Source organism: Bactrocera tryoni, chromosome 5, assembly GCF_016617805.1.
Source record: "Bactrocera tryoni isolate S06 chromosome 5, CSIRO_BtryS06_freeze2, whole genome shotgun sequence".
NCBI lineage: Eukaryota > Metazoa > Arthropoda > Insecta > Diptera > Tephritidae > Bactrocera > Bactrocera tryoni.
In genome coordinates this window covers 65,556,236-65,580,154 of record NC_052503.1, presented here as the reverse complement: position 1 = coordinate 65,580,154, position 23,919 = coordinate 65,556,236, and the positions used below count along the sequence as shown (strand labels likewise).

At 36.8% G+C, this 23,919-nt stretch overlaps 6 protein-coding genes across 9 annotated transcripts in view; 3 read left to right on the top strand and 3 right to left on the bottom strand.

Moving 5' to 3' along the window:
• Positions 1–14,227, top strand: part of LOC120776323 — a 59,098-nt gene extending 44,871 nt beyond the window's left edge. The window contains exons 11-12 of the mRNA XM_040106852.1: positions 13,540–13,647; positions 13,734–14,227. Coding sequence (XP_039962786.1) covers positions 13,540–13,647; positions 13,734–14,214 — 589 coding nt within the window. The 3' untranslated portion in view covers positions 14,215–14,227. The remainder of the gene's footprint in view (positions 1–13,539; positions 13,648–13,733) is intronic.
• LOC120776324 lies at positions 1,723–5,193 on the bottom strand. Its single transcript, XM_040106853.1, has 4 exons — positions 4,568–5,193; positions 2,634–2,802; positions 2,240–2,566; positions 1,723–2,182 (listed from the first exon to the last, which is right to left on the bottom strand). Exons 1-4 carry the CDS (start codon positions 4,990–4,992, stop codon positions 1,766–1,768), a joined length of 1,338 nt encoding a protein of 445 aa, XP_039962787.1. The 5' UTR covers positions 4,993–5,193; the 3' UTR covers positions 1,723–1,765.
• LOC120776327 lies at positions 6,947–10,749 on the bottom strand. The gene is made up of 4 exons (XM_040106857.1): positions 10,276–10,749; positions 7,909–8,077; positions 7,534–7,842; positions 6,947–7,464 (listed from the first exon to the last, which is right to left on the bottom strand). The coding sequence occupies exons 1-4, from the start codon at positions 10,644–10,646 to the stop codon at positions 7,051–7,053; spliced, it is 1,263 nt and encodes a 420-aa protein (XP_039962791.1). The 5' UTR covers positions 10,647–10,749; the 3' UTR covers positions 6,947–7,050.
• A 592-nt stretch (positions 14,228–14,819) lies between the features above and the next one.
• LOC120777910 (DNA-directed RNA polymerase III subunit RPC4) lies at positions 14,820–17,335 on the top strand. 2 transcript variants are annotated; one of them, XM_040109491.1, is made up of 7 exons: positions 14,820–15,286; positions 15,359–15,756; positions 16,122–16,211; positions 16,400–16,548; positions 16,615–16,680; positions 16,764–16,958; positions 17,022–17,335. In XM_040109491.1, the coding sequence occupies exons 1-7, from the start codon at positions 15,126–15,128 to the stop codon at positions 17,166–17,168; spliced, it is 1,206 nt and encodes a 401-aa protein (XP_039965425.1). In that variant the 5' UTR covers positions 14,820–15,125; the 3' UTR covers positions 17,169–17,335. The 2 variants fall into 2 exon arrangements, with proteins under 2 accessions (XP_039965425.1, XP_039965426.1); XM_040109492.1 differs by lacking the exon at positions 16,122–16,211 and having other exon boundaries at positions 14,822–15,286.
• A 309-nt stretch (positions 17,336–17,644) lies between these two features.
• On the bottom strand, positions 17,645–18,841 carry LOC120777911 (probable 28S ribosomal protein S26, mitochondrial). 3 transcript variants are annotated; one of them, XM_040109493.1, is made up of 4 exons: positions 18,804–18,839; positions 18,651–18,738; positions 18,274–18,514; positions 17,645–18,214 (listed from the first exon to the last, which is right to left on the bottom strand). In XM_040109493.1, the coding sequence occupies exons 3-4, from the start codon at positions 18,480–18,482 to the stop codon at positions 17,719–17,721; spliced, it is 705 nt and encodes a 234-aa protein (XP_039965427.1). In that variant the 5' UTR covers positions 18,483–18,514; positions 18,651–18,738; positions 18,804–18,839; the 3' UTR covers positions 17,645–17,718. The 3 variants fall into 3 exon arrangements, with proteins under 3 accessions (XP_039965427.1, XP_039965428.1, XP_039965429.1); XM_040109494.1 differs by having other exon boundaries at positions 18,274–18,509; XM_040109495.1 differs by lacking the exon at positions 18,651–18,738 and having other exon boundaries at positions 18,804–18,841.
• A 572-nt stretch (positions 18,842–19,413) lies between these two features.
• Positions 19,414–23,919, top strand: part of LOC120777362 (phosphatase Herzog) — an 89,815-nt gene continuing 85,309 nt past the window's right edge. The window contains exons 1-2 of the mRNA XM_040108631.1: positions 19,414–19,620; positions 23,091–23,705. Of these exons, the coding sequence (XP_039964565.1) occupies positions 23,633–23,705 (73 nt within the window). The 5' untranslated portion in view covers positions 19,414–19,620; positions 23,091–23,632. The remainder of the gene's footprint in view (positions 19,621–23,090; positions 23,706–23,919) is intronic.

Below are 23,919 nucleotides of genomic sequence, written 5' to 3'. Positions count from 1 at the left end.
ATGGCCGGCATGTACACAAAACAACGCAGTTGTCCATTTTGTATGTACACAATTTCGTTGGACCATACTAATCCGAAATGATCACGCAGTCGCAGAGTCTCCAGAGTTGATCGTCGACCAGCGCCTGCTAAGTACTCGGTCCCATTCCGATTTGAGCGAGGCAAGGGTGCCCCTCTGACTAGCTCATCGGCTTTGCAGTGTTGCCAGCGATTTCGCCATGACCAGTCCCATTATGAAATAGTTAGCTGCTGTTTCTAGTGAGAACAAAAGCTCATTGACTAGTTTTGAGCGAACAGTTAACGACCTCAGCGCTACTATTGCCGTTCATTGTCAGACCGATAGTTCACTTTGCTGATAGTGGCTGCACTTCGTAGCAGTACATCTAACACCCCCTTTAAGGCAGCCGCTTCTGCTTGAAAAACACTACAGTGGTACGGTAGCCTACCGCTAAGATTGACCAAGAGCTCCTTATAGAAAACCACCTCTCCATGCGTGAAAAGCACACTGTACCTCTTCTCCAGCGACTCCACCCCATCCACTTATCTTGAGCAACGAAAAAGCCGCTCCGAGTAGCCTGCCCTTGTTCAGAACCCTCCATATACCCTTCACACTTATGAGTCATGACTTAAGTATATTAATTTTATTAGTACTCATTGCAGATCTCTGAATGCATCAAACTTAATATTATTCAGGTTGAGTGGCAATTATATTTGAGTTGGACAATTTGACATATAAGGAAATGGTCTCTTAGCACATGCTAAGGTTTTGCCCACCCCTGAGCATTACGAATAATATGTAAACACCAAATACCAAGTGAGAGCGTAAATCACCTCCTCAACTTTGGCAGTGGACTGAATAGAGGTTTTGACGTTTCGCGACCCGTTGAACGTTCGCTCGCAATACCACCAGTACACGAATGAGATTGCAACTGATTTCAAATATTGCTGGTGTTCATTCCAAACCTCATATACTCATACATACACACATATGTATACCTACAGCCATGGAAAGAACTTTTCGGCGAAGCTTTTATAAACAATTGTTACAGCTCTCTTCTCTCTATATGCTTGTGATTGTGAAATTTCGACTTAGATTCTTAGTTCGCTGGTGTTGAGTGAAATTATTATCAAAGCTTATCGCGCCAAAATGGAAATTATTTTGTAGAAAAAATATTTAATTTGTATGTAAAATTAAATATGTGTTACTAAGTTGATGAAAGTAAGAGACTAACGCGAAGAATGTCTTTATCTATCCCAACTACCAACAGTAGAGCTAATTTCGTTGTAAAAATCGTTCTAATATACGAAGTGGGAGTATTACAAGAGTGACGCGTAAGGGATTCCTTACGTCCATTGCCGTTTTTTTATCTCGTTATAGGAACATGGCAATAATTATAATCAGAAATGAACTAATAATCATCAAGCCTATTTGTAGACTTTACGAAACCCCAAGATATTAATCTCACCATCATCATCAGCACGACGTGAAGAAGATGATGGGGCAGTCGTTTAACAACTATAAGCACAGTTTTGAAACACAGCCCACGCTCAAAAGACAAGCTTCAGAATCCCAACACACTACTTGTATGTGCTTTATTAGACCTACTTACCACACTAATTTACACAAATGACGATGCAAGCTTTACCGAGCTAAGGAAAGCACTCCAACTTTTTCAAAATGTAAAAATTATTGACAATACTATTTTTAAGTATAATATCACTATTCGTTGTTTTTTTTTTTTTATTTAAACTACATACATACATCATCAACTCGGTGGATAATCCCTTTCCCTAGGTACAAGGTCTAGCACACCCAACTGGGTGAGGCGCGGCAAGCCATAACGAAGCATTTCCTGTACTCTCTGATTTTCGTACATCAATTTGTGTTGCCTCTCAAGCTCCTCAGTGGAAGCTACGCCATCCATACAACTTAATGGCAACAAACACAGCAAAGCGTAATAACCAATGAATTCGAGATCGTACACCTCCCCCATTAATGTCTGCCAACTGGGTAATTCAGCCTCTTGAAATTTTAAACGCTTAAGGGTTTCCTTTAAGCGATCGTGATAGTGACGTAGCAGCTCATGACGATGTAATTTCAAGACTTCCACGCTGACGCTAGTGTAGAGGAAGACATTTAAATCGTAACCACAACTGCCAACGAAGGACAATTGAAAATCCAGCTATTTTTTGAAATGTAAATTTGTATTATTTGCTAATTAGCTAAGTCATTTACTTACAAATACAGCATCCTTAGGCACGATAAGAATTTTTAGATCGGCGCTTTCTTGAACTCCTAACCGTATGAGTATATTCTTCGTGCAGAGTTCACCATGGTTAATAACACTAAAACGACAACGTCGTCTTCTCAGCACCTGTGTTAGACGTTCATTGAAGTTTTCCGTCCATATGCGCATGGATGCTGCGATACCACCAAAGCCCGTCCACTGTTCAACCATCTTAATAGCGTTGCGCATGCCTTCGAACGCTGTAACAGCCTGTCGGCTAGTCGGACTAATGCCGTTGGCGAGCGGTGATGGTAGTAGTGTCGCTGCACCATTAGGATACTTTTTGAAATGAAAGGAAACATGTGGTTTGTTTATTAGATGAGTCTTACAAATTTTGCAAACCCACCTCCTTCATATACTGCATGGAGGCCGCATGGAGATCTGCAAGTTTACTCATAACGATTTTCGATTCTTCGAAATCTAATCCATAGCGCGGTTCAAGGGGGCCATAGTCCAGTTCCTGTAAATCTTCCAGTACGAATATCTCACGTATACCACGTTCGCAAAATAAACAACTGAAAATAGTTATGAATGTAAGATTAAAGTCGGTTCATATTGTTTATCGTAATAGGTATTCTTTGCTATTGTTATATTTTGATATGAAGATGGTTTACCGGTAGCTGCTACTACTTAATTTTTTAGAAAATTTTCAGAGTTAGTAAATGAAACCAAAGAGTAAATAGAAGGTGATCTGATAAGTAGAACTTCGTTCGATGGCGCTAATTTTGCAAGATCGTAAGCGGATACTATCAAAACTGCATACGAAACCGACTCGTAGTTTTGTTTTTACTGCAGGTGAAAGCTGATTTTATTAACATAGGATAGATAGAGCAATATCACAGAGAAATTAAATGGCGCTTGAGTGATATATACGGTTACTACTACATCAATGGCAGCGGTCAAAAATTTATTTTGCGAGTTTGGAGGACTACAAGTGCCCTGAAAACAGCTACCACACTACGAAGTATAACGTGACCAAAAGTGCACCATCTTGAATTGACAGACTAACGGTTGACTGCACACAAGACATCTCAAAAGATCACATTGGTCACCCCGGCAACAAGTTCTTGATCCCTTTAAGCGTAATCCGAAAAAGTTTCTAGGTTGTTTCACCTACCGTGGGCGATACAAAGATTCACTAAAAAAAGGAAGAAGAAGAATTGTAAGCTTATGGTATCAGTCGAAAATTGATGCGACTCATAAGGTATGATCAACATCTAGGTATGATCTAAATCTCGGGAGCCTATGATCTACATCTCGGGAGCCTACTTTGCAGACCCTCACCCAAGAAATGGTTACCAAAGACTTAAGTAGTTTCAAAACTTTTAAAGCCGCTCTACTACATAACGATGGAAATCTGCTGTGTCCATTTAGCGCACACCCCCAGAAGGTGGCAGGAAAACAAAGTTATCTTCATAGCGAAACTGCGAAAGGAAAACTACGCCTTGACGAGTTATTACAGTCTGATCAGTCTAACATTCTTCCTACTAAAAAGCATGTAAAGGATTTGTGACGAACTCATCAAACGACAAATCCCACTCTACTGTTTGGAGACATTGATTGACAGCGTCCTACACGAGATAGTTGGGACAATCGAAAGTTCCTTAGAAAAACGAGAATGCACAATGGCGGCATTTATTGACGAGGCAGGTGCATTCAACAACCCTAATACGGCTGCTCTGACAGCGGCCGTTGCATCATTTCACATAAATCAGAATCTGCTGACCTGGTTGAATCACATGATAAGCAATAGACAAGCCATATACATTGGGGAAGGTATAAAAGTCGCTCATCAGATCAATTGTGGCAACCCATAAGGCATCCTATCCGCTTTGCTTTGGGCCACATTCATCAAGGAATTAATTCTTCTACGCGACAGGGAGAACTTGGAGTTTGTTATCGGACAAGAACGTTGTTCTCTGATGAGGAATAAACCTTAATCGCCTATACCGGCTCATAGAAAGGTGTCTTGAGATCTCCACCAACTGAGCGGAAGGTCATAGCCTAACTGTCAATTTTTGTCCAGCGATCGCGCGCTTCCCCTTTTCAACCAATTAACCAAACCAACAATATCTAGTTAAAAGAAACCTATATTGGATATGCTCACCCACCCTCGCATCATTAAAAATTTGAACTAAATTGCGATTTGGACTAATATGCCAAACAAGAGTGGATAATTTCTCTTCATTGGAAAACATATACAAGCTATAACCACACTGTACATATGTATATACGACTGTTCTAACATGACTGTAAACTAACATTTTATATTTTACTTACTCTGCAAACAGTTTGAGAGCCATTTTCTTAGAAACATACTTATCAGTTCCATACCGATAATCCGATATATCTGACAGTATACGCTTCATTCTTGGCAATACATGTTGAAACATTACCAATTCATTTGTGTTCGCCTTTGTGGCCGCATCCATTATCACATCTTTCACTATGAGCGTTGTATTATCTGCCACAGGACGACCGAGCCGATATTCTTCGAATTTCACATGAGCTCTATAGATATCACTACGATTGTTTGCACCTTCCTCGTTGATGCATTGGAAAACACATTCCAATACATTAACACGCTTATCGTCATACATGCTACCACTGACGTTACATTCCAGTGCTTGTCGTATATAATTCGCATTGATATATGCCGGTGGCGCTTTTGTCGTTGTTTCTTCTGTTTCTTCGCATTGAAGCATGTTTGTATGGGGGTGTTTGTAAATAATTTTTGTTTCAATATATTTTTATGTTTATACACAGATTTTTAAGTTTGTTTTTTTTTTCACTCTGCACTAAAAATAGAAAACAACCGGCTGATTGGAAAGCGGCGCCAATACTAATTTTATTCGTCCCTTTTGTGTTACTTTTTTATTTCTGCGAAACTTCCAATTACATTTCCGACATATTAAATATTAGTAACGTTACATTACGAATAATATGTAAATGCTAAGACCAGAGATAACCAACATAATGAACATACATATGTGCATACGAGAACGGTTCGATAGGTAGTCCAGATATACCGCTAAGGCCAAGAAATAGTCGAAAAGCAGAGTGTGTCCTATTGGCCTGAAAGGGGATGCTCAACATTGTCTGATATTCATCGAAATAAAAACGGTCAAACCCTCCCTCCTTCATTTAAAGTTAATATGAAATATATAATATAGGTTAGGTAAGACGGCTGATCGGAGATCACACATGGACTAGAAGTAGTCCTTTGTGAAGCCATTGAAAATCGAACTCCCGTGTTCGAACTTAGAGATCGGCAAACCGTAGTGTATAATATACAACTGATAAATCTTTATATTGATTTATTAATTTTATGACCATTCCATATTTTCATTACAATCTTATCTTGTCAATATATAGTATGTAGCTACCTAATATTAGTGTGATTAATAACTGTAGGCTGGACTCCTAAAAACATTAGGCACATACTTATTTGACAGAGTTTGACTTAAGTTAAAGAATACCTTATTTTCTTAGCGAGTGCACACAATAAAGGGTGTCTCATTATGGTGTTTATTTTTCACCAGTTAAATAAATAACATGAACTAATTTTTTGTTTGTTATTTTTTTTTTTTTTTGAAAGAGCAAATATTCGCACTATTCATCAAACACGATTATAGTACACCTCTCTCTCTCTAGTAGACCCAGCTGAAGAAGCAAAATTTTTGATTATAACTATACAAACAAACTTATATGATGCCTTTGAAGTACTCACCTTTTTCTGAAATTGTGTTTCCAAAATATTTTCAAACATATCCGTACCAAACTTTCAATCCCTGAGAGTGTAAGCATTGAAGTTTCGTCGACAATGTGAGAACTTTCGATCTGCAGCTGCTTATTAACGTGAACACATCACGATGAAAGTAAGCTTCGCCAGAAATGATGATTTCTTGAGGAATATACTATAACCATTGACATCTGCTGCTCACTTTCTGACGGGGTGTCTTGTAAAATGAAAGAAATAGAAAAAACCTAAATCCACTATATCGAAATATCAAAAACAACTTCGAAGGTGGTCCCAATGATACATGACCTCGTCGAATTGGATTTATAATTTTGTTTTGATCCGTTATCGCGCGGCTCTTTTGCGAATTTTAGAAGAATGGCAAAATAACAATGTCAATAGATGATTTGATTCTCGGTTTTGGAAGAGTGGAAGAGAGTGTTTGGATGCTATAAACGGTGACTTATCTTCTTCGCTGATAATCGTTAAAAATGTATTTTTACCAGTTCCAACGTGATTGTGCGTCGCTTGCCTTTGAGTCACGCCCATGTGAGTCGAAACAACTTCCACGCGCAACTGTAAGACTACTTAACAGGCTTGAAGCAAACTGAATAAGTTTCTGCATTGTTTCATGACCCTTGATGAAAGATAGATTAATTGTTCTACACCAGAAAACAAGCTACAGTCAAAACAGTAGATTCCTCCCATTGAATCATCTTTTTCTCAAAACTTATCACACTAAACATTTCGGAGTAGAAATTTGAACGACAGATCGAAACCGCTACTGGGGTTTGATGATACAAGACCTCCCACTACTCAGTTTCGCTGAGTTAAATCCAATAAAAAATTCGAAAATTTTTTAAATATTAATTACTTTTAATAATTAATAAATTAATTTGTAATTTTGTTTAAAAAAGTTAAAAACCTTTGCATATACTATAGATAGGAAATATTTTGTAACTATAAAACACACGTATTTGTCATGAAAAAAAAAATATGACCCCCTATACCTAGATACATCACTTCAGTCCAGCAAGCCTCTCTCATCGAACGCCTTCAGCATATATTTATACGTCTCCAGGACGCGCTCGTTGCCATAGATATTGGCACGATTGGCTGCCACACGTTTTTTATCATTAATAGTATTGAAATTCATACCTTTTACCAATTCATCGCCGAGCATAGTCTGAGCGAATGGAAATATAAGTAAATAGTAATTGAAATAATCGGTACGTCGGAGTTCATCGAGAATACACTGCAATGCTGGTATGCGCTCGGCAGGATATTTGAGCGCTAGTAGAGTCGAACGAAAGGCCGCATAATAATGGGCAATGATATCATCATAACTCTGCACCATAACCGGCAATTGCACGCTCGTCATGAAGAGGTTGTGTATATCGAAGGCAGGACTGCCGCAGCTGCTGTTCTGATAGTCCAACTAGATGGGGCGAGGGAATAATTATCGGTATAATTAGTTACAGAGATGTATATCGCATTAGCTACTTACGAACACTGCATCCTCCGCGCTGCCGTCTTTGCTATTATACTTCAGCAGTAAATTGGCAATCCACATATCGCCATGTAAAACTAGGTTCAATTTAGCCTGCGTCCGATCAAATAATGGCAAGAATTTACTGCGAAACACTTCTCGTGTATTTTTTCGCATTTTCGCGATAATGCTTTCGTAGCCCGGCCAAGTTTCTAAAATCTTAACGACATACTCTATATTGTCGTACATTTGATCCTCAATGAAAAGTTCTAAAACCGGATCGCTAACTGCATAAAATTCACGCATTTTACCCTCAATGCCAGGGTGCTATTATGGTAAGAGGGGTTATAAGTACTGGATTAGAGAAAAGAAGTATATTTGCAGAGTACTTACTCCCTCCTTGAAGATGAGCGACGCTGCATGATATTCTCCCAAACGTTTAAATAAGAGACGTGTTTCGTCCTCGTTGTACCCAGTTGTGCGTGGCCGTATAACATAGCCACGTGGTGTTAGATCTTCAAAAAAATGTGTTTCCCTGTTATTTTTAATAGCGTGATATACACTGAAAAGAAAAGGAAAAATATTTTTTGAAACGTGTTTAAGCTCTTAAATCTAGAGTGGTAAACATAAGTGCGATAATCTGCTTACGAGGTAACCATATGACAAACAACTTTTAAAACAAATTTCCGCAGTTATTATATAATATGTTATGAAGCCGGTTCTAACGATGCCATGATCCAATCAGGAAAGAAGAGAATATTTGTTGTTGTAGCAAAGTATCTTAAACCTGCTTGGAGGTGCAAGGAGATTATCATCGAAGTCATACAACGAGAGGAAACGATTTGTTTCGATTCATTCACACAACAGTAGGCTCTACGTAGCCGGAACAGATCCGAGCGAGGTCAAATACTGTCAACTCGGCAGTATATACCAAATTTTTTCCTCAAGGCCATTTTCTATGGCTATGCAACAACAACCTGTTTCGATGAAGTCAAAGCATTGGAAGAAGAATGTTAGATGAGCTGGTTTGATGGCGCATGCCAGGAGGTGTCCTGCGGAGACCTATGCAGGGCATAGGCTCGGTATGTTGGAGTCTATTATGGATAAGCAAGAGTTTCGCATATTGCAGCCAATGTTGCACAAATCCTAGTGTTAAATTAAGTTTAGTTAACCTTAAGGATATCAATCTCGTCGTGATTTATTGACGCCGCTCTGGAGATTTAGAGAGGATGTGCCAAACCGATCTTCAGAGCCCACAGATACTAAATCCGGATCAAAAGAAGTGAAATTATACCGACTGTATGGTATATATCGGTATATTTGGATCAAAGAACTTAAGTATTATCGTCTGTAATGCTAATACTACCGTTACATTGCACCAATATTACGCCACCATTCCTAACTTTCAATGTAGGGGTTTCGAGTTTCTTTTCGATATCCTGAATCTATCCCGTATTAAATGTCTAGCTGTCGTTATTGTTGGCGGTAGCCTTCTTAACGTTATATACAGATCAATAATGCCTCTTATGATAACAGGTACTTTCTGCGAAATTAATTTTCCACATTTACAGACCGGCTATACTGACTCGTACTAATTGATAAAACATTTAAAACTGAAAAAAATTACAAATATTTCTATAAAGTAGTTGTTGTCGATGAGAGAAATAGCCATCGACAAAAATCAAGAGCGTGAGCGAAAATTCTCTTATAAATGAAAAAAAGGTCTGAGTTGATGAACAGATAATTTGTCAATCAGCTGTAAAAAGCGTAAAACGAAGAGAAAACAGCTGAGTTGGCTTAAAAATTTTTTGTGTTGCTTGTGTTGCTTTAAAACTTTGCAGAGAAGTCTGAAATTGAAGAGCATAGGCAGTTGAAATTTAATTACATTTTCAGACCATGAACTCTAAACAGATTTCAAGAAAAAAATATTTCTTATATTATTAGTCTTAGTCTGTAATTGCAGACAGATGTTTTGTGAAGAAATATTTTTGCTGTGAATAATTTTAGCTTGCAAAATAATGGGTTGTCAAAAAAGTCTTGCGGTATTTTTATTGATTTTTTTTTTTTATTGAAATTGAAATGAATTTGTGATGACTCATGCCCAGCTCTTGACCGATGCTACGGCTGCTACTATGCCGGTCTCTTTCGACCAATTCAGCGATTTTATCGCAATTTTCGACGACAGGCCTTCCGGAGCGTGGCACATCTTCGACCACCTCTACACCAGAACGAAAACGTCGAAACCATCGTTGTGCGGTGGAAATGGAAACTGTATCGGGTCCATAAACTGCACAAATTTTATTGGCGGCTTGAGATGCATTTTTGCCTTTATCGTAGTAGTACTGTAAAATATGCCATATTTTCTCTTTATTTTGCTCCATGTTTGCGACGCTATAACTCACGAACGACTTAAAAGAAACGACAATCAATCAAACACGCGTGAAATGAGCTTTCCAAAAAGATATAGCATGACCCGATGCGACGAATAAAACTAGAACTACGCGCTTTCAGCGCCAACTAGCGAAAATACCGCAAGACTTTTTTGACAACCTATTATCTTCAGCAGAAGATCTACGACTCTTTTGCATTGAACTGTTGCATAGCGCTCTTAGTAATTGAATGAATGAAGAACATTCAAAACACTAATGTAATATGGCCAAGACCGACTCTCTGTCTTAAAAAATTCGCTTTCTATCTAAGAACCTGTTCCCTACTTTAAAAAAAAAAGCAAATTTCTTCAATGAATATTAAAATACTCACGTCGGTGACACCTGTTTGCGCCCACAACTAAGCAGCGTCTTATTGATCTCAGGCAGCACATTTGCGTACATGAATTGCTCATTAGAAATTGAAGTTAAATTATCAAACAAGTCTTTGACCAGCACATTCAGCACGCACTCATCCGCTCTTGTAACTGCACTTTGTCCGTCCTTACTTTTGTTATCATTCAATGCATATTTCAATGTAACACGATAGATATCACTGCAATAGTTGCCGAACGATATCTGTGGTATCACTTGCAATTCGCGTAATTTTACCGTTTCACCAAATAACTGTAACAATATTTGATTGAAAAATTCTTCGCGCAAGTAGTCGGGAAAGACGTTTACATCGTTAATTGCAGTAGTCATATTTGATGTTTGTTTTATTGTTGTTGGTATTAAGTTATGGTGCTCAATTATTGTTGTTTTTGTTGTACGCGAGTCTCTAGTATACCCGCAGTAGTTGTATGCACTTGACGCTAAATTTGTTGTGAGAGACTCGACAAGTAGTTGGTGTATTTAAATGCTCAATTCTAGTGATAAACGATGATGAAATTGTATGAAGCTTGAGCTTTTACGAGCTTTCAGAAGTGTTTGTTTGCGATAAATTGTTTGCTCTCATTGAGTTGTATGTGTTTGATGAAATTCGTTGTTTTCTGAAAATGTGTAATATGTTCTTCTCTTTTAATTGCTATCTTTAAGATGTGAGCTTTTTGGTTCACGCTTTTTCAAAATAGTCGAAAGCTTGGAATGTGTTTCTGTATTTCAATATTTTATTTTGGAAAGATGTGAATATTATATATTACATTTAGTAGCTGATGTTGTTGTAAAGGTAGAAAATATTCTCAAAACGATTTTAGGAATGCTGCGTAGTCCATAGTACATGGACGAATATAAAGATCTGTAGACCCGACTACCGTAGGAACGAAATTTTATCTTATACTTGATCTCTTACATACATACTCATTCATTCAGACGGTTCTATTCAATTTCATTGCCTTATAATTTTTTTTGCCAGATTAACTATATCAGGGGGTTAAGTTATCCCTTCTGCTTTTTTGCTCTTTACTCAATGCTTTATAAAAATTGTTACAGTGATCGGATTTAGTTCAAATATGGCCGTTTCGTTCGATAATCTGTTTCCATCTAGACGGCAACTTCATAACACTCCCTCGTAGAAGTCGCCCTCCTTAATCGCAAAGAACTCGGACAGCCACTTTTCACAAGCCTCTTTTGAGTTCAACTTTACACCAACAAGAGCGTTCGCCATGGACTGGAACAGGTGGTAATCACTTGGCGCTATGTCCGCGCTATACGGTGGATTCGATAAAACCTCTCATCCGAGCTCCCGTTGCAGCTGACGAGTCGTCAACGAAGTTTGTGGTCTAGCGTTGTCCTGGTGGAACACTACACTCTTCCTGTTGGCCAATTCTGGACGCTTCTGGTCGATCGCCTGCTTCAAACGGTCCAGTTGCAGCTCATAGTGGATGATTTCCTTCCCAACCCACCAAACACACAGCAAAACATTCCTGGCCGTCAGTTCCGGCTTGGTCACTGTTTGAACGATTCACCGGCCATCGACCGCGACCGTTTTCGCTTGATATTGTCGTATGTGATCCTTCTTTCAGCGCCAGTCACTATTCCTTTCAAAAATGGGTCGAGTTCGTTCCGTTTTAGCAGCATATCGCAGGCGTTGATTCGGTTCAGAAGGGTTTTTTTGTGTCAAATCATGCGGTACCCAAACATCAAGCTTTTTTGTGTATCCAGCCTTCTGCAGTTGGTTTAAAATGGTTTGGTGACTAACTCCCATCTTCTGGGCGATGTCACGAGATGCCACATGCCGGTCTAACTCGATATTATCCCATGATTTGATTGGTATTCGTCGTCACAGGTCTTCCGCCGGCTGGCTTATCCATGGTGTCGTTCTCGCCCGCTCTGAATCGTCGAAACCATTCCTCCGCAGTTCGAAGTGATAGCGTGCCATCCCCTAAAATACCATTAATCTCACGGAACGTTTCTCTAGCGGATTTGCCTTTTAACCAAGGAAAACTTTAAAATAGCGCGAAATCTAAAAACGTAACCGGCCAGTGGTTTTCATCCAAAGGAAAACATTTTACTAGTTCCTTTTAGCCAGTTTGTTTGCTAGAAACATTAAGGTTATTTAATAAAAAAAATGGATCTTTTAGACGAAAGTTTTCCATACAAGAACTTGATTCCGATCGTTTAGTTTGTATGGCAGCTATATGCTATAGTAAGCCGATCTGAACTATTTCTTCGTATATTACATTGTTAGCTTAGAAAATAATCTGTGCCAACTTTTGTGAATATATCTTGTCAAATGTGAAAGTTTTCCATACAAGAACTTGATTCCGATCGTTTAGTTTGTATGGCAGCTATATGTTATAGTGGTCCGATATCGGTTGTTCCGAGAAATGAGCAGCTTCTTGAATAGAAAATGATGTTTGCAAAATTTCAAAACGATATCTTAAAAACTGAGGGGCTAGTTCGAATATATACAGACGAACGGACAGACAGACGGACATGTCTAAATCGACTCAGCTCAACCTAATGATCATTTAAATAAATACTTTCCTTCTGGGTGTTACAAACTTAGTGGCAAACTTAATATGCCCTGTTCAGGGTATAAAAATCCTACCAACATATTTTTATTAACGATGTTACTTCGTAAATTCTTCCGAATTTTAATTAAAACTAAAAATTTAATTTAACTTCTTCTGAATTAGAATTATAATTAATTGCTAAAATGAACGAGCGTATTGAGCATCTTGGAAATTGGTATCAGCTGCTCTTTTTGGCATAGAAAGGGTTATAATGGAGCTCCAGCAATGAGCGGTGAATTTCATGGAGCAAGCATACCTAACATCTTGTTTCCGATTAGCCATATACATATGTATGTATGTATGTATGTTCACTGCGCAGCTTTTGACGAAGAAACAACTGAACAACAAGATTCAATTCTAGGACAAAGCGATCTTGGTCACGATATTGGTTGAAAATTTGGCAAACAAACTCACGAAGAATCAATGTAGTATGCGACGATGCATTATCGTGATACAAAAGCTAAGAGTTGTCGGCCCATAATTCCGACACTCAAATAGTAGTAATATAGTAGTAGCTTTGCATCACTTGTACGGAATATTGTTGCGCCCTCTCTTGGCGAACCGTACGAATAGTTACAGACCCAATATTTCACCCGAGTTTTTTTGCTTGAGTTTAACCCTTCACCCTTCTTCTATTGCAGCATGTATGTCAAGATTCCAAAAGCTCTATGCAACACGGCAGAGATACATAAATTTGTGGAGCCCATTGAAGATTTCACCTTCAAGAGCACACAACATCACCTGCGCGAGTAATTAGACGTATTTTTTATACAAGTCATTTCCTTCATAATCGTTTTACTTTTTCTTCTTCCCCAACACATACTTACATACATAGTGCGATCGAATATTATTTACGACCACGAATACGTATCGCTTTGGCACAACTCTGGAGCGAAAACAATTGGAAAATCAAGCTAGAAGATCATAAACGTCGCATGTTTCGTGAACAGCAACGCACTGTGCTGTATAAGGCAATGTTGCGCCATCAGGTCTACCCCAAATATTGGCAATTCCGCGAGGACTTTTACGGTCATGTCAAGGATATTGATTTCTTCAAATTTGTCATACTGCGCTGCTATAAACCCGAAGTAACTGAAGTAGAAAAAACTCAAGAAACTACAGAAAAGGTGCGTTTTGCAACAGAGACGAGAACAAGTGCCGATAAACCACCACCTATGGTAGCCTCCCCACCTTCAAAGCCAAAATTCACCGAAAGTGGTTTGCAGTTGAGACATTCAATGGCAAAATATCGTGGCCGAACTCCACCCAAATGTATAACAACATTAACGCATATTACCGATAAATTAGATGGTTGAAATATATATTTGATTCTACATATACTCTGAATTGCTTGAATTATAGATGGGAATCTTTGTAAGTTACTTATTTCAGCCGAATATTAATTTTTTCTCAAAGCGAGCATTTCTTCGTAGTAATGATTATGAATGTTTAAAATTTCTGTATTGCAATTATGCCTACAAAAGCGATATCCTTTGATAGATTTTACAAAAAACTGTTACTTCCGCCTGGCATGTTTTATTTTATTTCAAATTCTTCTTTATTTATTCTTATATGTACCGATAATCGACTGGTATGCCTAAATAAAAGCGACGGCAGCGCATACCAAAATGAGGGCGGCGTCAGCGTATAGCGTTGAAAAATTCGATTTTAACAGCGCGTTAAGAGATAATGTTAGCTGCAAAAAACGAAGAAAAAACAATTTCTCTGAAAAATATCCTGTCGCGACTTTAGTATTGAATGAAGTTTACAAAAAACAAAAACCATAATTATTATTTAAATTTTATATAGTAATAATTCATGTCAAAGGATTGAAATAACTGCGTACAAAAAGTAAAATTTTCTAAAAGCTTCTAAAATCAAAGATGAGAATAATTTATTGTGAATGAACATAACAACAAGAAGTAGACAGTTTAACAAGAATTTGACGTGCACCAAAGGAGGTAATCAAAACAACAACAAAAACCACAAACATCACAAATCGGGTGCTATTTATTTGCCACATGTCCGCCGAGAATGAGAATGTGCATCAAACTAAGACCAAAACAAGTATTTAAAAAACATAAGTCAACAAAGCAGGATCAGTTGCAGCGAAAACAAAAAGTACATTTGTACCGCACATAATAAATACTGAACCCCGGCAACTAACTACAAAGTGCTCGTTACTAAACGTAGTACGCACATCATAGATACTAAAACAGCGTTAATCATGAACGGCAGCTCGGCAGCAACTACACCAACACTTCATAAATTAACATCTTTAAAGCCGGCTCGTGATTTGACACTGGGTGGACGTGGTGGCAATGCCGGCGCTAATGCAGCGAAAAAAGTATTCACGCCCAACCTCAATGTAGTGCGCAACAAGAACACGTGAGTTGTAAAGGACGAAAACAAATTGTGATAAATTATTAATTAGTCGGTTATCAACGTCTTTATTTTTAGCAATGTGAAAACTTCTAAAGACACTACAGCGCGTGGTGGTCGTGGGCGCGGTGCGCGAGGTGGACGCGGTGCCGGCAGTGGTACGCGTGGTGGACGTGGTGGTGCTGCAGGCGGTGCCAATTCATCACTCATACAAACCACCGGTGTGTTTTCAGAAGGTGCTGGTGCTATAAACATACGTAAAACAAGCTCGGGCGGTTCAGGTTTCAGCAGTCGAAATACCGATGATACCGCCTCACAAATGCGTCGGCCGACTATAATTAAACAGGAACATTTGAAAAAAATTGATACGAAAGCTGATGAAGAGCAGCTGCGTGAACTACTTGGTGATACAGATGAAGATGATTTAGTAGATGAAAAGACTGATTTAGAAATGATGCCGGTCAAACTGAGTAACGGTAAGTTTTATTGAAATTGTGAAATATGAATTTTGTGCAAACCAAAGGTGTGAAGAGTCGAAATATACATGTGTGTATGCTCGATTTGAACAAGTTCATTTGGTATACTAGTTAATCATGCGGGCTTGTATAAAATCAAAGGTGACACAATGCGCGTAAGCTATGTGTTTATTGTGCGCCAAGTGGGAAGATTACTGCTTATAACCGCTTTCGTTTGACGTACGAGAATTTAGCCTAGCACCATAATCAATTACTCATTTTTTTAATGTTTACTTTTTGGGTTGTCCTTATACACTTTTCCCCCCTCTACACACATGCATACATGCATACGTAAACAATCATACACTTACACTTGCTCCCGTTAGCCAAGTGGAAGCCTATTAAAGTTGAAGTTAAGCAAGAGAAAGTAGAGGCTGAAGTAAAAGATGAAGCTGCTGAAATTTGTGAAGATATCGGTGAGTGGGCAAGAATAACTGCAAATATAGTGTACATTTAAACAGGAAAAATAAACAACCAGAAATTCGCATTTTTTCAGAGGACAATTACATTGAAGCCATATCATACAATATATTTATTAACCTCTTGTTATAATATATATACTTTTCAATTTTAATAACTTTTTTTAATTTTATCTGTTGCATAGAATCCGCTGTCGCTATTGCACAAAATTTGCAAACGCAGGTTGTAAGGGAAGAGGAGCAGCAACTACGCACAAACGGCGCTTTGGAGCGATATCCAGAGTCCGTTGCTGAGCTGTTAGACCGGACACAATCACAGCTCTTATTATTACAGGTGCGTGGCTTAACAGAAGTATATAAATAAAAAAAAATTATGGTTGCTGATTTTGTTTTTTTTTAGCTGCCAAATGTGTTGCCTTGTGAAGACGATTTGGAGGAAGTTACTGAAAAGCCGAATCATGAAAAGGTTTTTAAAATTTTAATTTTTTTTTGTTTTTAAAATATTGTATGTAGAAAACTGATTAATAACAATTGCATTTTTATTTTTAGAACATTTCCGCAGACACACCTTCTACATCACAAAATCCACCTGCTACAAAACCACCAACGAAGCGTACATCGATGAAAGATTTGGAAGAGGGTAAAATTGGTAGATTACTACGCTACAAGTCGGGGAAAGTAAAGTTGGTTTTAGGCAATACGTATTTCGATTTGAATATGGGCATTGAAACTGGTTTCCTACAAGTGCGTAATTTTAGTAGAAAAAATATTTGTTTGCTTTTAATAAACTACGTCTACACATTTCAGGACCTCATGTCCATCAATACCAATAGGGAGGAGCGTAGTGGCAATATGATTAATCTCGGTTCCATACAAGCCAAACTGACAGTCACACCCGATTGGGAGCATTTAATGGAACAGGAAGAACGACGACAGCGTTCAAAACCTGCATAGCACTGCGAACACTATAACTTTTATATAAACTTAGTTATAAATTAAGTGTTAATTTGACGTCTATTTCTAAGTTACTGTAGTTATAAACGAGCAATGGCACCCATAAGCTAATTTTGTGAAATTAGTACAGGGAAGGCATTAAGAAATCATAAACAATTGATCCTATATATATATATATATATTTTTTTTTTTGTAAAATAGAAAGTTATTAAAAAGTAATTGTTTACTTTAACAAACATATGTATTTTAGTCATGTACATGTGTATTTAATAAAGCTAAACTGTGAGATATAACAAAGTGAGAAAATAATCGCATTCTTTCATTTTTAGCTTGAGTGTTAAACAAAGTTTAAATTAAAAAAATTTGAAACCAAAATTTTAAAAATAAAAAACCACTTCGTTATATATGTAATTCAACCTTTTGAAAGCTGTACACAAAAGTTTAAAAAAAAATTTGAAAATAAAAATATCCACGGATTTCTACTTGTATGACTATGGCTCAATATATTTTGCACTTTATTAATTGAACATAATTTTAAAGCACTAAGACGCTAATTACTAGCTTCAATTGTTTGTTGCACTTCCGTATCTTGCACGCCACTGGTGGCTGGAGTACCTTTACCACCTGGCAAAGTGGTACGTCCTCGATAGATATTACCTTGTAAATCTATAGAGAAGTTATAATCAACTGGGTTAGCTAAGGCCTGTTCAATAGCAGTTTCAAGATTTTCATGGGTTATAAATGTTTTCGCCAATTCTTTCTCACGCCTAACTATTTCTTCAATACGTTCCATGCGTTCCTCTTCACGCACACGTGCCGCTTCCAAGCGTTCACGTATTTCTGCTGCTTGTCGTTCACGCTCTTTCAACAAACGTTCATTTCTTTCGACTGCAATTTTTTGATTCCATGCTTCGTTCTCTTGCATACAACGTGCGAACTCGGCTTCTTCCTGCTCCGGTGTTAACACAATGTGATCAGCCGTGGTTGTTACATTCAAACGCAAGACCTCTTCACGAAGATACTGTCGTAAGGAGCGCATTTGCAGCCTATTAATACAAAGTAAAGCACGTTTACAATATAAATAACAATAAGTATGTGTGCATACTTGTAATTATTATGCAAACGCACAAGTTCAGCTTTTTCCTCCGCGTTCTGTTCCTTGCGTTCGGGCACGCGATATAGTTTGCTCTTTGCCACTGGCAACCAACGCGGCTTTCTGCGCCAACGCACGAATTCCAATGCAAAAGCGGAGCTACTGGTTTTCGACTCATTAATTGTGAGCCTTGCTAAAACGCCGGTTGTGGTGCGTAGCATTGTGGTGTACTGTTGCAAGCTGTACCACTACGCTGTAACAGAATAAATTGTTGATTATTACATAGGGCAGTTATTTAAAAAATATTGAAATAAATTTATTGAAAATCAAATTTCTTTGATTATAAATAAATAATAAATATAACCGTAATTATATAATTTCATGTTTACCGCTTCACCAATTTTAGGAATTTGATTTTTACACAGCTAGCTCACTTGTTATATCACATGCAAGGCAACAAATATGCGGTGAGTGGCGCTGGTTAAATTAAATCATAAATTAATATAATATTGATAGATAAATCTAAAATTAGGGCTATTTACGTTAGTTGCAAATAATAATTTCACTGCATGTGGCTGAGAAAAACAAAATATTATAGTAGATATGGTCATATGATAGAAGGAATTCAATAAGATTTGGAACACAGATGGCTAAATAGGCAACAAATTATTTTGTTCTTAACTAAATTTTAATGAAGTTATTTTACAACTGTGACAGATAGCAGTCGTATAAATAAAAGGTCACTGATAATACTTTAATAATAATTAAAAATAAATCGACAAATAAAATAAATTGTTATAAGATATAGTGTTTCCCATATTATCTTGTTGAGTTTTTTGTATAGAAAAATTTTAAGCCTTCTAGTTTTTATTACAATATATGAAATTTCTTTACTTATTGCAATATCAGGCAATTATTTTTATTTTTAATTAATTTAATAAGAATTCATAACAAGTTTTCCAATAAGCATTTTGCATCATCTTGAACACATTGTACATTTTCAGTACTGCCAAATCAAAGAGCAGTTGGCAATTCTGATGGCAATTCCGCTTTAATTTGTGATTCTTGTATAAAATTGTGCACACTTTGTTCACTGCTTCTATTTTCATAAATTGTTCGTAATTTGTTCAGTTTCTTTTAGACTACAAGGAGAAAAGGTGTTGTGTTATACGGTTTAAACGCGTACGATTGCATATGGCGGAAATTTTTTGTTTTTATTTTTTTCTACTACATACAAATTTGAAACGAAACGAGTGCGATTATCGTCAAATAGGCGAATTAGTGTCGAAATAAAACGAATACTAAAGGACCGGCTATAAGGCATAGACGTGATTAAGTGGAAAACGCATAAAGCGCAGTGTAAATATTTTCAAATATACTATATTTTTACAATATTTTTCGTATATATGTATGTATGTAAACGAGAGTGTAAGCGTATTAGTTCATTCAATCGTCGTCTCCAAAAATTCCTTTGTGTGTAGCGTTAATGGGTGTATGTGTGTGAATTATTTGACTTCTATGTATATTTGTGTGCGTTCCGCTTTCCGAACTGTTGCGCACACCTTAAAAGTGGCTGGTAGCCAAAAGCAGTCAGTGAACGGCTACGAGCGCGGAGCCAGAAGCAGAAACGACAACAGCGGCGGCAGCGACGACTGTTGAACGCGATCAAAAGCAAAAACAATAAAAGTGTAAATACATAAGTAGCAGCAGACACTGGTATAGATGGAGACGGAAGCGAAGACGGTGATTGTATGTTATGAGATAAAAGACTAAGCAGCAACAAAAGCAGATAAAAGTGGCTGTAGAGAGGAATAGAAAATAATACGTGTATATATGTAAAATGTTTATGCTTTTATTAGTAATATGATTGTGTTGCTACAAAGGGAGAATAATATGCGCAAAACGAAACAGACGGCAAAAAATATTGCATATAAAAATTATTTGTGGAAAAAGAGCTGCGTGAGAATTAGCAATAACGACTAAATGCATAAAAGAAGTCATATAAAATGAAATGCATAGAACTTCTAGTATTCTTTATTTAGTTTTGCTTTCAAGTTTAAGAACGTCATTTTTATTTTACACTCGTCTGGTAAGACCACCATTGACCACATAACTCTTTGAGGGATCATCATAAATAAATAAATATGCATTTCCAATAAAGTATTTGTTCTAATACTCATAAGGTTAACCGGGGTACCGATAACAATCAAAAATGATTTATAATAAAAGCAGCATAACATCAGTGTTTCGGCGTCGGCGTTGGCGTCAATGTACCCAACGCTAGCGGTGTCGCAAAGGTGCGCTCTTCTTTGTCTTTGAGTCTATATTTGGAATTTTGGCTTGTACGTTTGATCAATTGTGCAAAGTACATAGTTTGATTTAATTTTTTTAAATTTATAACATAATTTTCAGCACATTTTGTTAATGATTCGGTTTAAAAATTCATATTCATGAATTCTATATAGACAAAACCTGTTACAACCGCAAAAAATAAGCGCAACCTCGTTTAGTGTCTGAAAAGCGGCAAGTGCACAAATTTGTATTAATATTACTGTCCGTTGAATGTAGACCGCAAAGGGAAGTGACAAAAATAAGTCAACAAACACATAGCCCCAGAGCATAAAATGTCTGAGGGCACTTCTACAGCCATTGCCGCCGTTGCCGTTGTGGTAGCCGACACTGCACAAGCACAGCAAAATGGTCGCTATCGTGCATATTGCGATTTGTGTACCCAGTTCTTTGTAATATGTACATATGTATATTAACTTTTAGTATCATTAACTACGTACATAAGTATGTACATATTTCCTCGCGTTAGCACAGAACTACATAAAACAATTTCATTTTACAGCAAATGAGCACGCATCGTCTCGTTTTTTATGCAAATCATAAGCATAACTATACTATGCTGCGCTGCGCTACTTTGCTTTGTTTGCGACGCTGATGAAGTCAAGTGAATCGGGTGAAGTGGTTGCAAAGCTGCTGACGACGGCAATCAAAGTGACTTGAGTGTGCTGAAGTGAAGTTTTTGTATATTTTGTTGCGTTAAGGAGTGGGTGTAAGGGGTGCAAATCATGCAAAATAAACAATATACATACATATCTATGATCTGTGCTAAATTTATCTCTATTTCGCGTCTAACACCACTATCTACAGAGTTATTTTTCATTTGTTTGGTAATTTTATTGTCATTCTCTTTTACATTTATAATTTCTTGGTATTCCTCCTTGCTGCATTCGTACATCAAGTTGGAAAATTTTAAATTCAAAACGAGTTGTCAGTTGCGTCGACTACGACGTCATTGAAGTGCTGTGCTGCTACTTCGTAAAGCATCGTGCGAAGTCAGTGTACACTGCATTTGACTGCGCTGCTGCTCTGTCAACGCGTCTTGATACGAAGATACGCTGCGCAAGTGCCAATCGCTCGTCAGTGGCTGAGGCAGTGCTGCAACTCGTGCTTCGTCGCAGATAGGCATTTTGACGAACTTTTTCTTTTTTTTTCGCAGTATGCGCGGTGTGTATTTATATGAAGAATTATGTACTTATGAATGCGTGTTTGTTGTGAATGGTGTACAGTGTATTGTGTGCTATCTGCGCAATCAGTTTATATTAGCCTTTAACTTTCTCAATTTAAAATAAAATTAATATACATACATACATACAAATCATATACTTTTAATATATACTTTTTTAACTGAGGTAAATAAAGTTAGCACTATTTATTAATATGTTTTTTTTTTGTATTCAGTTTAATAATTCGCAAATTTAAATTTACAATCAATCACCTTGGCTATAATAAAGTGGTTGTAATTTTCAACAGTTCACTGCTTTGAAAATGTGTGGAATACTCGTGTACCTCCATATTTATGTGTATGCATATCAGTCTAAATAAATTTACATTTGCCGACGTGAATATTCGCACACAAAGAGCGAATACAATCTCCAACAATAGATTGTTGTATTTCTAACGGTTAAATCTCGATTAATTTTGAAGAAATCTGACGAGTAGACAGACCTTGATGGAAATAAATGGAGTTATGTCTGCCCTAATGTCAATGTAAATACCTATTCAGGGTCTAAGTTTCTAGAACCGTTTTCTTTTGTGAGTTTTCCTTGATAGTTGTAATTAAAATTAATAAACCCTGAGACCTTATAAGAAATACATACACATATTTGAGTGATCAGCTTGATGAGCTTAGTCGATTTAGCAATATCCGTCTGTCTGTATATTCGCGAGTTAGCTCTTCAATTTTTGATATAAAAGATCTGAAATTGTAACACTTGCCCACAAGAACCTGCTCATTTGTCGGAACCTGATATCGGACCATTATTGCAAATAGCTGTCCTAAAAACTGACCGATAAAAAGTTTTTTATTTGACGAGGTACATACTCGTACATCACGAAATTTGAAATGGATTATTGTTCAAGGAAACGATACAATCTTTCAACAAATTGTGTATGTCAGACCTCTGTAGCATATAGTATATGTACATATAAGTATGTAGTTGCCATGCAAACTGATCAATTTCTGTTCACCAAATTCGAGATGGTTTATTGTCCGTGAAACAAATTTCAGATCGGATCACTGTAGCATGTAGCTGCCATACAAACTGACTTATCAAAATAGAGTTCTTGCGTGAAAACTTTTGCATTTGTGAAGGATGTTATAACTTTGTTGCAACCGATTCTCTTTTCATATTTATTTCCTATTGATTTGTATTGTATTATTACGTAAATATTTTAGAAAAATATCTAATGATTAGATTTTATTGTTTTTGCATCATATACAAATATCATATCATTAACACTGTTTTTACTTTCAATTTCAGGTTTTCTTTGTGTTCTCCATGTTTGCTGTGGTTCCTTTGAGTTAAAAAAAATATTAAAAATATATGAAAGTTTATTTAACATAATTTTACACAAACAACAGTATTTTTGTAATCACAGAACAAAAATAAAGCGTTTGCTTTACAGAGTGATATTTCTACAAAAAAAAGATTAGAGATTATTGCATAATTTCGGCGGAAAGCGAAACGCCTTTTAACAATCAAACAAAAAGGTGAAAAAATATATAATAATATTATATGTACAAGTATATTTAACGACGACACGCGCACAGCAGCCGATAAGTGAAACGAAATTCAAAGAGCCATACATAAAAAATATTAATAATACATAAAATAATAAACAAGTGTGTGAAAGATATCTTTGAATAAGATTTTAGTTTTTTTTTTATTATTTATATTTTGTACGTGCGAAATTTATTTTTGTCAATTTTTGTTGTTGTTATAAACACATAAACAAAACGACGGCGGCGGCAGGCAAAGTCTTCTATTTGCCTACCGAGAGTGAAGTAAAAAATTTATGCTAAATGGATGCAACATCAATAATCACACAAGTCTCACGCGACGATGAGCAGTTGAACGTGTGTCCAAATGAGAAAGGTGAGTCACCATAAATATAAAAGTAAGGTAAAATAATGTGCATATAATGTGAGCTAAAAATATACTATATGCACATATTTGCAGTGAAAAAAGAAATACAAAAACAGAATATAAAAAATAAAATATTTTGACATGAAAATATTAAAAACTTTTTTATTATTTGCACAAATTAGTATTATTTTAAGAACTTTGACAAATATCAAATTAACGAAGC

Coding starts and splice junctions, on each gene's coding strand:
- LOC120777911 (XM_040109495.1), bottom strand. CDS start 18,482: ATGCTACGCACCACAACCGGCGTTTTAGCAAGGCTCACAATTAATGAG. Junction 18,215..18,273: donor CGTTTGCATAATAATTACAA/GTATGCACACAT, acceptor TTGTATTAATAG/GCTGCAAATGCGCTCCTTAC.
- LOC120776327 (XM_040106857.1), bottom strand. CDS start 10,646: ATGACTACTGCAATTAACGATGTAAACGTCTTTCCCGACTACTTGCGC. Junction 7,843..7,908: donor CGCTCATCTTCAAGGAGGGA/GTAAGTACTCTG, acceptor TTACCATAATAG/CACCCTGGCATTGAGGGTAA. Junction 7,465..7,533: donor GCGCGGAGGATGCAGTGTTC/GTAAGTAGCTAA, acceptor CGCCCCATCTAG/TTGGACTATCAGAACAGCAG.
- LOC120776324 (XM_040106853.1), bottom strand. CDS start 4,992: ATGCTTCAATGCGAAGAAACAGAAGAAACAACGACAAAAGCGCCACCG. Junction 2,567..2,633: donor CCATGCAGTATATGAAGGAG/GTGGGTTTGCAA, acceptor CATTTCAAAAAG/TATCCTAATGGTGCAGCGAC. Junction 2,183..2,239: donor TGCCTAAGGATGCTGTATTT/GTAAGTAAATGA, acceptor TTCAAAAAATAG/CTGGATTTTCAATTGTCCTT.
- LOC120777910 (XM_040109491.1), top strand. CDS start 15,126: ATGAACGGCAGCTCGGCAGCAACTACACCAACACTTCATAAATTAACA. Junction 15,757..16,121: donor GCCGGTCAAACTGAGTAACG/GTAAGTTTTATT, acceptor TGCTCCCGTTAG/CCAAGTGGAAGCCTATTAAA. Junction 16,681..16,763: donor AAAAGCCGAATCATGAAAAG/GTTTTTAAAATT, acceptor TTTTATTTTTAG/AACATTTCCGCAGACACACC.